At 41.3% G+C, this 15,428-nt stretch overlaps 1 protein-coding gene across 1 annotated transcript; it reads left to right on the top strand.

The window, feature by feature from the left end:
- Nucleotides 1-248: 248 nt before the first annotated feature.
- chrdl2 (chordin-like 2) lies at nt 249-15,047 on the top strand. Its single transcript, XM_063011874.1, has 11 exons — nt 249-333; nt 1,452-1,564; nt 3,399-3,492; nt 5,121-5,266; nt 6,786-6,879; nt 8,196-8,254; nt 9,066-9,234; nt 10,465-10,656; nt 11,573-11,740; nt 12,520-12,612; nt 14,645-15,047. The coding sequence occupies exons 1-11, from the start codon at nt 249-251 to the stop codon at nt 14,776-14,778; spliced, it is 1,347 nt and encodes a 448-aa protein (XP_062867944.1). The 3' UTR covers nt 14,779-15,047.
- The last annotated feature ends 381 nt before the right edge of the window (nt 15,048-15,428 follow it).

Here is a 15,428-nt window from a genome sequence, read left to right on the forward strand (position 1 = left end):
TTACCCTTAAAAGCCCAAAATGTTTTCTCCTGCACATTTCATGTTTGAGTCGGTACGTGTGTAGTTCAGTTGGTTATCCAGCAGGCGGCGCTTTTAATGAAGCACAAGAACTTTATTCTGGTCTCAGCGGCTGCTGGTCGCTCCAGTCCGCGGATTTAACAGTAAAAGGGAGAAACTCGAGGAGGATTAAATCATTCATTATATAATAAATGTTGTGTGGAGTTGATGTGGGATTATAAGAAGAAACGATGATTTACCTGAAGCAGGTGTTTATTCTCCTCACGGTGCGCTGCCTGATGTGGAGCGGAACACACGCGGGACAGAGCAGGAAAAGTAAGTGCGCATCATTACACTGCGTTATATAGTATACATAACACTACATAATATAAAATACATTATACTGCGTTATATAGTGTACATAATACTACATAATATAAAATACATTATACTGCGTTATATAGCATACATAACACTACATAATATAAAATACATTATACTGCGTTATATAGTGTACATAATACTACATAATATAAAATACATTATACTGCGTTATATAGCATACATAACACTACATTATAGATTATACATAACACTACATTATAGATTATACATAACACTACATTATACATACCACATCATTACACTGCGTTATATAGTGTACATAATACTACATTATAGATTATACATAACACTACATTATAGATCATACATAACAATATGTTATAGATTATACCTAACATTACATTATAGATCATGCATAACACTGTTATAGATTATACACAACACTACGTTATATATGATACATAACACTACATTATACATACCACTACATTACACTGCGTTATATAGTTTACATAACACTAAATTATACATACCACTACATTACACTGTGTTATATAGTATACATAACACTACATTATATATCATGCATAACACTATGTTATAGATTATACACAACACTACGTTATATATGATACATAACACTACATTATACATACCACTACATTACACTGCGTTATATAGTTTACATAACACTAAATATACATACCACTACATTACACTGTGTTATATAGTATACATAACACTACACTATAGATCATGCATAACACTATGTTATAGATTATACATAACACTGCATAACACTACATTATACACAATAAATAACACCACATTAAACTGCGTTATATAGTATACATATGAACAAACATAATACAAACACTACATCACACATAATAAATAATACAACATTATATATAACTACATTACACTGCATTATATAGTATACTTAACACTATGTTATAGATTATACATAACACTGCATTCTACATAGTACATAACACTACACAACACCATATTATAGATAGTACATAACACTAAATTACACACATTACTCAGTGTTGTGTTTCTGTAATGACTGAGCAGTTGTTATAACCTCTCTGTGCTGTGTTCAGTACCTGCTGTGTCCTGTAAGTTTAAAGAGAAGAGCTTCAGTCCCGGAGAGAGCTGGCATCCTTATCTCGAGCCGTTTGGATTCATGTTCTGCATCCGCTGTACCTGCACTGAAGTACGTAAGTCTGCTCTGTACTGATACACTGACATTCATTCATTCATTCATTCATTCCTACAAGAGAACCAGCCTGGTGTATTCATTACAAAAAGTTTGTGAACCCTTTGTGCTGATCTGTATTTATCTATTAAGAACTCATAAATATGTGGTCTGGTCTTCCTTCATTTATTTTACTGGCCTCTTTTGGGCATTAGGATTAAGGAGAAAAACACCCTGGACGAGAGCAGGACACACCAATTCACAAATTCATCATCCTTTATTCACTCACTCACACCAAGGGACAAATCGGAGTCATTTACAAGTGGGAGGTAACTAAAGTACCTGGAGGAAAACATTTGTGGACACTACAATGCATCAAACTCCTCACCGACACCCTGTGTATATAACAGGGTTCACAAACTTTTTTACTTGCAACTGCTTGTACACTATATGGCCAAAAGTATTTGGACACCTGACCATGAACACAACAAACAAACAGTATTAAAACAGAGTGACATCTGTATGATCTTCTCAGCTATACCAACAGCCGGTCTTCTGAGAAGTATGTGTGTGGGAATTTGTGCGCATTCAGTTAAAAGATGACTGCATTTGTATGGCTATATAGTATACATAACACTACATTATAGATCATGCATAACACTATGTCATAGATTATACATAACACTGCATAACACTACATTATACACAATAACACCACATTATACATAACACTACATGACACTGCATTATAAAGTGTACATAACACTACATTATATACAACACATAACATTATGTTATAGATTATACATAACTTATACATAACACTGCATCTTACACAATAAATAACACCACATTATACATAACACATCACACTGTGTTATACAGTATACATAACACTTCATTATATATAATACATAAACTACATTATATATGCTATATAATACTACATAACACTGCATTATAGATTATACATAACACTGTGTTATAGATTATACATAACTCTACATTACACTGCGTTATATAGTATACATACCACTACGTTACTTATAATACATAAGACTATGTTATATATACTATATAATACTACATAACACTGCATTATAGATTATACATAACACTGTGTTATAGATTATACATAACACTGCATCTTACACAATAAATAACACCACATTATACATAACACTATATCACACTGTTATACAGTATACATAACACTCCTTTATATATAATACATAAACTACGTTATATACAGTATATACTACGTAACACTGCATTATAGATTATACATAACACTGTGTTATAGATTATACATAACACTACATTACACTGCGTTATATAGTATACATACCACTACGTTACATATAATACATAAGACTATATTATATATACTATATAATACTACATAACACTGCATTATAGATTATACATAACACTGTGTTATACTGTAGATTATACATAACTCCACATTACACTGCGCTGTATAGTATAGTTATATACTTGGGCACTGATGTTGGTCAGGAAAGCCTCTGTTGATGTGAGGCTGAGGTCAGGTCTCTGTGCAGGACACTGGAGGGTCTTTATAGAGCTTGCTTTGTACACAGGGGTACAGTCATGCTGGAATAGGAAATGACCTTCCCTTAACTGCTGCTGCAAAGTTGGAAGCATATAATTTCCCTTATATAATTGATTTATTACACCTGTTAGCAACTGTTGTGGCTGAAACGTGTGATTTTAATAATTAGAAAGGGGTGTCCCAATACTTTTGTCCATACAGTGTATTAAATAAAAATCTGTTTATTTTCTGCTTCTCATGAATCTGTGTTTATAACATTTGCTCTCCTACATCTTAAAGTCTGGCCATGTGAAGTGTAACCCCATCAAATGCCCCAATCTGCGCTGTGCCAACCCAGTGACGGACCCTCAGCAGTGCTGCCCACGCTGTGCAGGTACGGTCACAACCTTCCACGGTTAACAGTTCTGTCGAAATGTATTAACAGTCCTGTCTGGATGGAGAGCAGCGAGTCTGTTTCAGATGTGCACCCCGCTCACTTTGGGGATTTTTACTGGAGTTGTTTAAATTCCTTTAAAATGATGTGCTAGTTTTATTTGACAGCATGTGCTCAGCTGGCATGGACGTGCCCAGTAATTGCCTCATTAAGACATTAACACCAAACACACTTTGATTTTAGTGCTGCAGCCAAAGGGAAAAATGTGTACACTCGCGAGGGACGTAGACACTGCGAGGCCAAAAGTATGTGGACATCTGTCCATGACCGCAGCAAAACAGTAATACTATGTTTGACAGTAGGTACTGCAATGTAGAGTTTTAAAAAGTGTGAAAACTTTTTGAAGATCCCTCCTTGTTTCTACACTCACTGTCCATTTTATCAGCTCCACTTACCATATAGAAGCACTTTATAGTTCTACAATTACTGACTGTAGTCCATCTATTTCTCTACATACCTTTTTAGCCCCCTTTCATGCTGTTCTTCAATGGTCAGGACCCCTACAGGACCACCACAGAGCAGGTATTATTTAGGTGTTGGATCATTCTCAGCACTGCAGTGACACTGACATGGTGGTGGTGTGTTAGAGTGTGTTGTGCTGGTATGAGTGGATCAGACACAGCAGCGCTGCTGGAGTTTTTAAATATCGTGTCCACTCACTGTCCACTCTATTAGACACTCCTACCTGGTTGGTCCATCTTGTAGATGTAAAGTCAGAGACGATCGCTCATCTATTGCGGCTGTTTGAGTTGGTCATCTTCTAGACCTTCATCAGTGGTCACAGGTTGCTGCCCACGGGGCGCTGTTGGCTGGATATTTTAGGTTGGTGGACGATTCTCAGTCCAGCAGTGACAGTGAGGTGTTTAAAAACTCCAGCAGCACTGCTGTGTCTGATCCACTCATACCAACATAACACACACTAACACACCACCACCATGTCAGTGTCACTGCAGTGCTGAGAATGATCCACCACCTAAATAATACCTGCTCTGTGGTGGTCCTGTGGGGGTCCTGACTATTGAAGAACAGGGTGAAACAGGCTAAAAAAGTTTGTAGAGAAACAGATGGACTACAGTCAGTAATTGTAGAACTACAAAGTGCTTCTATATGGTAAGTGGAGCTGATCAAATGGACAGTGAGTGTAGAAACAAGGAGGTGGTTTTAATGTTATGGCTGATCGGTGTATATAGGTATACATACAGTATGTATACATATAAATAGACTCAGGTAGAACAGACAGACAGACGTTCAAGCCGCCACCTTGAACCTCATGCTTGTACAAAGACGAGCCTTGATGCCTACCTTCCTCTTTTTCTAATAAGTGGATCAAGAGGATTCAGACTTGTACCTTGTACAGGGGTGGTCAGTTTTTGGCTTTGTAGGTGTTAGGTGCAACCTAAGGTCACTACACAAACGTCCCTTCTATAGAAATAGATCAGGAGAAGATCAGGAGAATCCTGTATGAGGAAAGCACTCAGACAAGAGACGAGGTCAGAGTTTGAGATGCCTTCATTTATTGTGTATATGTTCAGGTTCAGTCTCACCTTTCTTTTTATTATCATCCACAGATGAGCAGAGAACCCCTGCTGGTTTGAGGGCCCCTGTTAAAACCTGTCGCCACAATGGAAATGTATACCAAATGGGGGAGAGGTTTACAAATCCTGACCTGTTCCCTTCACGCCAGTCCAACCAGTGTGTTCTCTGCACATGCTCTGTAAGTTACTACACTATTTACATCAGCTTTTACATTTAGAATAAAACTAGCTAGGCTCATATACCTCAAAGTGCCCTAAAACAATCCTATGTGATTTACGTACCTCTGTATGTCTGGAATTGTCATACAGCATAGAAACTAGCTCTGATTTAAGTACAACTGATATATCACTGCAGGCGTGTAAGACACATTTGTCATTAATTTCCAAGTCATTATTTACATGAAGTGGGGCAGTTGTAGCATAGTGGTTAAGGTACTGGACTAGTAAACAGAAGGTCACTGGTTCAAACCCCACCACTGCCAGGTTGCCACTGTTGGGACTGTATACTGTCCAAGTCGCTTTGGATAAAAGCGTCTGCTAAATGCTGAAAATGTAAATGTAAAGTGCGTGTGTGCAAATGTATGGTCTTTGATGGTCTGTCTATATTATTAATAATAATATATTGACAACAAGTAGTCATGTAGGGTACCATCACAACCACCTTGCAACCAATCTGCACACCACAGCAACCACCTAGCAGCACAAAAGCAACTTACATTTGCAACAGATGCTTTTATCCAAAATGACTTACAATTAAGACTGAATACATATCAATAAATTGCGGGTTGCTCAGAGGGCCAAAAGTGGCAGTAGTGGGGCTTAAACCAACTTAACTGCTGAGCTATCGCTGCCCTAAGCAACTTCTAAACCCCAGCATCCATCTGTAGACACATAGCAATCATGTTACCAAAACCCTGGCAATCACCTTGAATCACCTTATAGAACCAGATAGCAAAACCATAGCTAGGAATACCAGAGAACTGCTCAAGCTGCACAATCATTCTGCATTTTACCAATATTCTTCCAAAATACACATCTGCCCTATGGCAGACAGGATGGAACTACATTTAGAACACAATGAAATGAGAGCATCATAAGCCTGAGAAACCTGGAATAAAATACAGCTGGACTTACTTGTGTACATTCAAAACTCTTTGTTGTGCACCTTTGAATGTCCCAAAACTGCATTTATACACATTCTAACCAGAAAAAAATGTCATTATACTGAGATACCATAAAGCCCCTGTTCTGTAATGCTGTTGTTTATGATAAGAGAGTTCTTCAAAAAGTTTCCGCACTTTTTAAACTCACTTATTAAGAATTTCAGAAACAAACTACATCACTTTTCTACACAGGTGTATTTTTTCAGCGTACCAACTTTTTAATGTCATCAGCAAAAAAATGTTTTTGGTTGAGCGCGTAGCCACTGATGTAGCGCTGCTTTCACATCATCATCACATGAAAATCTTCTTCCCCTTGAAGATTCTTTGAGCGTCCAAAAAGGTGGAAATCAGATGGAGCTAAATCCGGACTATAAGCGTCTCTCAGTCTCTCAGCCACGACCGATTACTCCTCCTCCCACCCTCACCACCTATAACCAAAATATAAAAGTGCAGAACATTTTTGAAGATCCCTAATAATAGAAATGTTGTGCGGTAGGATGGTAATTAATATTATTTTTCTTTTCTGATGTCCAAGAATGGAGAAATTTTCTGTGCACTGAAAACCTGTCAGCCCATCACATGCTCGTCGCCCGTCTCTGTTCCAGATTCATGCTGCCTGGTTTGCAGAGGTGATCACTGTCATGATTGATTAGCTGCATAAAGCTTTTACAGTTAATACAGTTTCAATAATTAGCAATATTTATTGTTAAATTAAAGTGCTTGTTATATGTGTTATATACAGTCAGCTACGGTGTTAGCACTCTTTGTTAATAAGCTTAACCTTACTCTAAATGTGACTGAAGTTTAATCTTTAATTAAAGTAAATACACCGATCAGCCATAACATTAAAACCACCTTGTTTCTACACTCAGTCTATTTTATCAGCTCCACTTACCATATAGAAGCACTTTGTAGTTCTACTGCAGTGTCACTGCAGTGCTGAGAATGATCCACCACCTAAATAATACCTGCTCTGTGGTGGTCCTGTGGGGGTCCTGACCATTAAAGAACAGCATGAAAGGGGGTAACACAGCATGCAGAGAAACAGATGGACTACAGTCAGTAATTGTAGAACTACAAAGTGCTTCTATATGGTAAGTGGAGCTGATAAAATGGACAGTGTGTGTAGAAACAAGGAGGTGGTCATTATGTTATGCCTAATCGGTGTATATTAATCATCTCATCTTCGCAAACTGAGCAGACCAGTCTTAAATTTCAGGCTTTCCTAAACCAGTTGTAAGATCTAATCTCCCAGTGGGTCCTGGTTCTGCTCAGTTCTCGTTTTCCAGTAAGGATGCTAATAGTTCTGCAGCTGACTGTATTAATTATTTTATTCAGGACCGAGGTTAAGGTCATGTTTGCGATGGATGGATAAACGGATGGATGGATGGAAGGATGAATGGATGGATGGATGGACGGACAGATGGATGGATGAACGGATGGATGGATGGACGGATGGATGGATGGACGGACGGATGGATGGATGGACGGATGGACGGACGGACGGATGGATGGATGGACGGACGGATGGATGGATGGACGGACAGATGGATGGACGGACGGATGGATGGATGAACGGATGGATGGATGGACGGACGGATGGATGGATGAACGGACGGACGGACGGATGGATGGATGGACGGATGGATGGACGGATGGATGGACGGACAGATGGATGGATGGACGGATGGATGAACGGATGGACAGACGGATGGATGGATGGACGGATGGATGGATGGACGGACAGATGGATGGATGGACGGACAGATGGATGGATGGATGGATGAACGGATGGACGGACGGATGGATGGATGGACGGACGGATGGATGGATGGATGTGTATAGTTGTGTGTATATTAATCTGTCATAAATCTGGCACGTGTGGCTGCGGTTTTTGAGTAGATTTAAGGAGGCAATGTGACTCTTGTTTCTCTGAACTGATCAGAGGGGCCACCAGACATCCATTCATATGAGGATGGAGGACAGCAACTGAACCGAGGAGTAGTATGTATTCTTCTTGTTTACTAATAGTAGTAGTGTTCAGTAATAGATCTTATGCAATATGAAATGTTACCCACCATGCTGGGGCAATTCTGTCATCCTGATCCTTATATATAATAAAAAAATATATAATGTATACACAGATCAGCCATAACATTAAAACCACCTCCTTGTTTCTACACTCACTGTCCATTTTATCAGCTCCACTTACCATATAGAAGCACTTTGTAGTTCTACAATTACTGACTGTAGTCCATCTGTTTCCCTGCATGCTTTGTTAGCCCCCTTTCACCCTGTTCTTTAATGGTCAGGACCCCCACAGGACCACCACAGAGCAGGTATTATTTAGGTGGTGGATCATTCTCAGCACTGCAGTGACACTGACATGGTGGTGGTGTGTTAGTGTGTGTTGTGCTGGTATGAGTGGATCAGACACAGCAGCGCTGCTGGAGTTTTTAAATACCATGTCCACTCACTGTCCACTCTATTAGACACTCCTAGCTAGTCGGTCCACCTTGTAGATGTAAAGTCAGAGACGATCGCTCATCTATTGCTGCTGTTTGAGTCGGTCATCTTCTAGACCTTCATCAGTGGTCATGAAAGGGGGCTAACAAAGCATGCAGAGAAATAGATGGACTACAGTCAGTAATTGTAGAACTACAAAGGGCTTCTATATGGTAAGTGGAGCTGATAAAATGGACAGTGAGTGTAGAAACAAGGAGGTGGTTTTAATGTTATGGCTGATCAGTGTAAAAGCTATTATTCTATACTACAGTATATTTGACATGAGAATAAATCTAGATTTCCTAAACAGAGGCACTGTGTGGACCACTGCGCCAGAGAGCAGACGAAGAACCGAGCCGTGCGGGTTCTTCCAACAACTGTTCGAGGCACCAGTCGAGCCCTCAACCTACAAACGCTGAACCTCAAAGGAGCTGCTGAGACTAGCGTCAAGATCCTTCTTCAGCGCAAACACCAGAGAGGTGAGATCCACCACACGTCCATCCATTTATAATCATTACTGCTAATACATATTTATAATCATACACCAGTGGTTTCCTTGGGGTCGGGACTCCATCACTGAGGTTAAAGGAGATGTTTTATAACATTGACCGACTGTAATAATGTATTGTTACCTGTCACGAATCCAGCCTTTGTGCTCCCGGAGCTCCTAGCCATGCCCTAGTCTCCGGGAGCATATGGTTGGGGTGGTCTTGTTTATGGTTTTAAGTTGACGTCCTCTCAAGATTATTGGTCAGTGCAGCTAATGATGCACAGCTGAACCTCATTATGCAGTATACTCAGGGTATTTATGGCCATGGTCATTCAGCTGAGGCTGTTTTGTTATGGTTGTGGTTGATATTTTGATGATTTTGATTAGTCATGGTGACTGGTTGACTCTTGCTCTTGCTTAGGAATTTTGTTTAGTGTTAGTCAGGTACATGTTTAGGGCGGCACGGTGGCTTGGTGGGTAGCACTGTCGCCTCACAGCAAGAAGGTCCTTGGTTCGATCCCCAGGCGGGGCGGTCCGGGTCCTTTCTGTGCAGTTTGCATGTTCTCCCCGTGTCTGTGTGGGTTTCCTCTGGGAGCTCCGATTTCCTCCTACAGTCCAAAGACATGCAGTCGGGTTAATTGGAGACACTGAATTGCCCTATAGGTGAATGGGTGTGTGTGTGTGTGTGTGTTTGTGTGTCTGCCCTGCGATGGACTGGCGTCCCGTCCAGGGTGTTACTGTGTGCCTTGCGCCCATTGAAAAGCTGGCATAGGCTCCAGTACCCCCCGCAACCCTAACTGGATAAGCGGATGAGAAAATGAATGAATGAATTTAATACAATATATTTAACTGACAGTTTAGGATCTTGCTCAGGGGTCCAACAGTGGCAGGGATTGAACCAGCAACCCTCTGATTACCAGTCTAGTATCCTAAATGCTGAGCCGTACTGCCCTGTCCTCCTCTGATACGTCCCATATCATGATGCTTCATTCTCCATACACCACTGTGGCTTACTGTGTGCCGTGCGCCCATTGAAAAGTTTAGTCATGTTCTATGTTTGTATAACATTTAGCCTTTAGCAGTAGCCCTTAGCTTGGTGTTTAGCATTGTTCATGTGTTTGTGTCTGGTCTTCTGGTCCTTGGACTTTCATGACCCTATACGTGACCCTATAAATGTACATAAACTTTCCAACATGTGACTCACTATCGTTTGTCTAAGCTTGCATGTACAGTGGAAAGACGTACTCACATGGTGACATGTGGAACCCCCCCGTGATGGGGAAAGTTCTGGAGTGCGTTCTGTGCACCTGTAAAGACGGACTACAGGAGTGCAGGCGCATCACTTGTCCGAACCAGTACCAGTGCAAGCATCCCATTAAGATCGAGGGGAAGTGCTGTAAAATTTGCCCAGGTACCAGCTTTAACAGATGGATAACTTATATGTACACCGATCAGCCATAACATTAAAACCACCTTCTTGTTTCTACACTCACTGTCCATTTTATCAGCTCCACTTACCATATAGAAGCACTTTGTAGTTCTACAATTACTGACTGTAGTCCATCTGTTTCTCTACATACTTTTTTAACCTGCTTTCACCCTGTTCTTCAATGATCAGGACCCCCACAGAGCAGGTATTATTTGGGTGCTGGATCATTCTCAGCACTGCAGTGACACTGACATGGTGGTGGTGTGTTAGTGTGTGTTGTGCTGGTATAAGTGGATCAGACAAAGCAGCGCTGCTGGAGTTTTTAAATACCGTGTCCACTCACTGTCCACTCTGTTAGACACTCCTACCTAGTTGGTCCACCTTGTAGATGTAAAGTCAGAGACGATCGCTCATCTATTGCTGCTGTTTGAGTTGGTCATCTTCTAGACCTTCATCAGTGGTCACAGGACGCTGCCCACGGGGCGCTGTTGGCTGGATATTTTTGGTTGGTGGAAGATTCTCAGTCCAGCGGTGACAGTGAGGTGTTTAAAAACTCCAGCAGCGCTGCTGTGTCTGATCCACTCATACCAGCACAACACACACTAACACACCACCACCATGTCAGTGTCACTGCAGTGCTGAGAATGATCCACCACCTAAATAATACCTGCTCTGTGGTGGTCCTGTGGGGGTCCTGACCATTGAAGAACAGCATGAAAGGGGGCTAACAAAGCATGCAGAGAAACAAATGGACTACAGTCAGTAATTGTAGAACTACAAAGTGGAGCTGATAAAATGGACAGGAGGTGGTTTTAATGTTATGGCTGATCGGTGTATGTACATATGTACTGTATATGTGTATATTTATCTCTGTGTATTAATCTTAATTATCTGATAGAGACGAAGCCGGGGACCAACAGGACGGAGTGTCTTCCTGGACAGGACAACAGTCTCCTGGTGTATAAGGTCAAACCTGGTGCTTATGCCAGGGACACGGTGCGAAAGATTGCCATAGCGAGAGAAGGAACCGCCAAGGTCGAGGTGCAAGTGTGGAAAACAGTCGAAGGTAAAATGTACACGCTATATGGACAAAAGTATTGGGACACCTGACCATGAGCTTGTTGGACGTTCCATTCCAAAAGTATGGGTCGTTTATAGCATGTGTAGCTTTAATATCGTCCACTCTTCTGAAAAGTCTTTATAGAAGACTTTGAAGTCTGTGGGAATTTGTGCCTATTCAGTCAATACAGTCAGTGAGGTCACACAACTCCAGAGGTTTTAAGGACCTAGGTTCAAACCTGACCTTCTATCATGTTCTGCTTGTGTCTGTGTGGGTTTTCCTATGAAATTCTGTTATATACCTCCCAAAACATGCAGAAGATAAATTGACTTATCTAAATTGTCTCCTTGTGAAAGTGACTAAGTTATTCAGATGGAATAAAGGGTTTAAACTGCATAGGTTGACATTATTGTTGTATTATTGAGGTTTGCAAATCGAAACATCCAGGTCAGGGTTGCAGTGGGTCCGGTTCCAAAGGGAAACACTCGGTGGATGTCAAGAATACCCTGGACAGGGGGCCAACACATAGCAAAGCTTCGGCCACCTCTCACTTAGTCATAGACAACCATGTCTGCATAATTGCCCAGCCAATAGCACCTCTAGGATTCAAACCCAGATCTTAGAGGTGGTGGACAGCACCATCTCTGCACCTATAAACTGAAACATCTTGGCTGCCTGACTGTTTTAAGCAAAGTACAGAAAATGTTTGTTGTTTTTACTGATCATTAGAAGTCACATTTTCATTCATTCAGGCTTGTGATTATGTTAATTTATCTTATTTGTAGGGGTGCTTCGGTTGCTGGAGACGGGTGACGTTCAAAAGAAGGATCTGGTCGAGCATCCAGAGAATTATGTTCTACTGACCACGTTAGACGAGGGTGAGTTTATTCCTTTACTACTGTCATTAATATAAACCAGTCAGGCACAACATTATGACCACCTTCCTAATATTGTGTTGGTCCCCCTTTTGCTGCCACATACGTGACAAACTGTGATGCTCTGTGTATTCTGACACCTTTCTATCAGAACCAGCATTAACTTCTTCAGCAGTTTGAGCTACAGTAGCTTGTCTGTTGGATCGGACCACACGGGCCAGCCTTCGCTCCCCACGTGCATCAGTGAGCCTTGGCCGCCCATGACCCTGTCGCCGGACCACTTTTGATAGATACTGACCACAAAAGCTGCAGTTTTGGAGATGCTCTGACCCAGTCGTCTAGCCATCACAATTTGGCCCTCGTCAAACTCGCTCAGATCCTCACGCTCGCCCATTTTTCCTGCTTCTAACATCAACTCTGAGGATAAAATGTTCACTTACTGCCTAATATATCCCCCCCACTAACAGGTGCCGTGATGAAGAGATAATCAGTGTTATTCACTTCACCTGTCAGTGCTCAGAATGTTATGCCTGGTCGGTGTAGTTTTAATTCATTAATTCTGTGATCTGTGACCTTTCCTCTGCACAGAATCGTCTCATTCCACAGTTTTCTTTGGGGTTTAGGTCTGAAAAATGGGACGGCTATGGCCAAACTATGATTATGTAACCGATCAGATGTGCTTTGGATTTTTGGATTATTGTCCTGCTGGAAGATCCAACTTTGGCCCAGTTATAAATTCTTGGCTGAGGCGGTCAGGTTTTGATTTAATGTCTGCTGGTACTCGATCGACTTTATAATAGCATGTATTCACTACTTGTTTATGGTCTTTAAAAGAAAAACAGCCCTACAACATCACAGACCCACCACCATGTTCCAAAGTGAAGATAAGGTACCATTTTTTATTTAAACCTTTGGTGTTTGGTGCCTGAACGTGGTCCAGTGAGAGTTTCAGAAACATATGGCTTCAAACTCGAGCTGTTTGAGGTGGTTGGTCCATGACAGCAACCCTTTTAAACAACTTCTGGTTATGTAGGTGGCGTCTCTTTGTAATTAGGGAAACATTCTGACCCCAGGACCTTACGAATCCTAACGAATCTTTGCAATTCCCAAGCTGTGTTTTGTTTGTGTACATGATATTCATTCCTTCATTCATTCATTCACTATCGCTTTATCCTGGTTAGGGTCGTTGTGGGTCCGGTTTTCCAGGGATCACTGGACACTATGCACAAAGTAACACACCTTGGACAGGGCATCAATCCATTGCACAGCCTTGGTCACCCCCCCTTTCCCTGACAAAGCCAATCAGACATAGCCGTGTATGTAGACGCCAGACCAGCCAATAGCACTACTAAGGAGTCGAACCCTCAATCCAAAAAAGACTGAAGCCACTGTAATGTATAAAGAATGAAGCATCATGATATGGGACGTATCGGAGGAGGACAGGGCAGTACGGCTCAGGATTTTAGGATGCCAGACTGGTAATCAAAGTGTTGCTGGTTCAATCCATGTCACTGTTGGACCCCTGAGCAAGACCCTTAACTCTCAATTAAATATATTGTATTCAATTCATAAATTTTCTTATCCGCTTATCCAATTAGGGTCGAGGGGGCACTGGAGCCTATGTCAGCTTTTCAATGGGCGCAAGGCACACAGTAACACCCTGGACATGGCGCCAGTCCATCGCAGGGCAGACACAAACACACACACATACACACCCATTCACTTATAGCGCTATTCAGTGTCTCCAATGAACCTGACTGCATGTTTTTGGACTGTGGGAGGAAACCGGAGCTCCCGGAGGAAACCCACACAGACACGGGGAGAACATGCAAACTTCACACAGAAAGGACGCAGACCACCCCGCCTGAGGATCGAACCCAGGACCTTCTTGCTGTGAGGCGACAGTGCTACCCACCGAGCCACCATGCCGCCCATTGTATTCAATTATGTAATGTAATGTTATAGTGTATAATGTGACACAATTACAACATTGCACTGATATTTAAATCATTTTTATTTATTTATAACAAAACAGAAACATGGAAAAAGTTCAGAGCGGAGGAGAACAAGGAGAAAGACTTCAGCAGGAACTGGACATGTGAAGATGGGATAAAGGAGGTAGTGAAGTACCTAAACCCCGGGCACCTGGACTCACTTTGTACCTCATAGTCTGAATTATTCAAAAACTGTGGAACTGTGGAACAGCATCAAAAACTTGGATGCTGAGAGAAGGACCGCTGAGACCTCGGACTGGAGCGGAGTCAATCATGTGGTCTTGTCAAAATACAGAACTGAGAAAAAGTAAATATATACAGATGTCTAGGTTTTAGTTATGCCAGTGTTCTAGCAGATGAGAAGTATTCCTGTTTATTAGAGAACATGTCTATTTGTACAGCGACTGAGAGAAAAATGTAAAGGAATGTTAACAGATTATTGTTATTGGCCAGGATACTTTTATAAAGTGGATGAAGGCCACGTTTTCATCACTGATGTTAGTTATGAGTGATGGCTGTAGTTATTTTAGTTATTTGAACATTTATGTATTCTTATATGCTCATTTAAAGCTGTATGGGCTAGAATTCTGCCCCTAGTGAATGGATGGTTTGTTGGATGGTTTGTTGGATGGATGAGTAAGTTGGATGGATTGGATGGATGGCTGGATGAATGGTTGGTTAGTTGGATATATGTATGGATGGATTGGTATTACTGTACAATACTATGTAGTACATTATATAGAATAAAAAATGTAATGCTGAACCATAGGTGAAAAAAGATATGCTTCCAACATTGCACCAACAGATTAGGGAAGGACCTTCCCT

The sequence above is a fragment of the Trichomycterus rosablanca genome, chromosome 16 (genome assembly GCF_030014385.1).
Source record: "Trichomycterus rosablanca isolate fTriRos1 chromosome 16, fTriRos1.hap1, whole genome shotgun sequence".
In the NCBI taxonomy this organism is placed as follows: Eukaryota; Metazoa; Chordata; class Actinopteri; order Siluriformes; family Trichomycteridae; genus Trichomycterus; species Trichomycterus rosablanca.

Excerpts from the sequence above, each read along its gene's own strand:
- chrdl2 (XM_063011874.1), top strand. The coding sequence starts at position 249 with ATGATTTACCTGAAGCAGGTGTTTATTCTCCTCACGGTGCGCTGCCTG. Across the intron at positions 334-1,451 it reads CGCGGGACAGAGCAGGAAAA|TACCTGCTGTGTCCTGTAAG; the intron begins GTAAGTGCGCAT and ends TGCTGTGTTCAG. Across the intron at positions 9,235-10,464 it reads TCAGCGCAAACACCAGAGAG|CTTGCATGTACAGTGGAAAG; the intron begins GTGAGATCCACC and ends CGTTTGTCTAAG.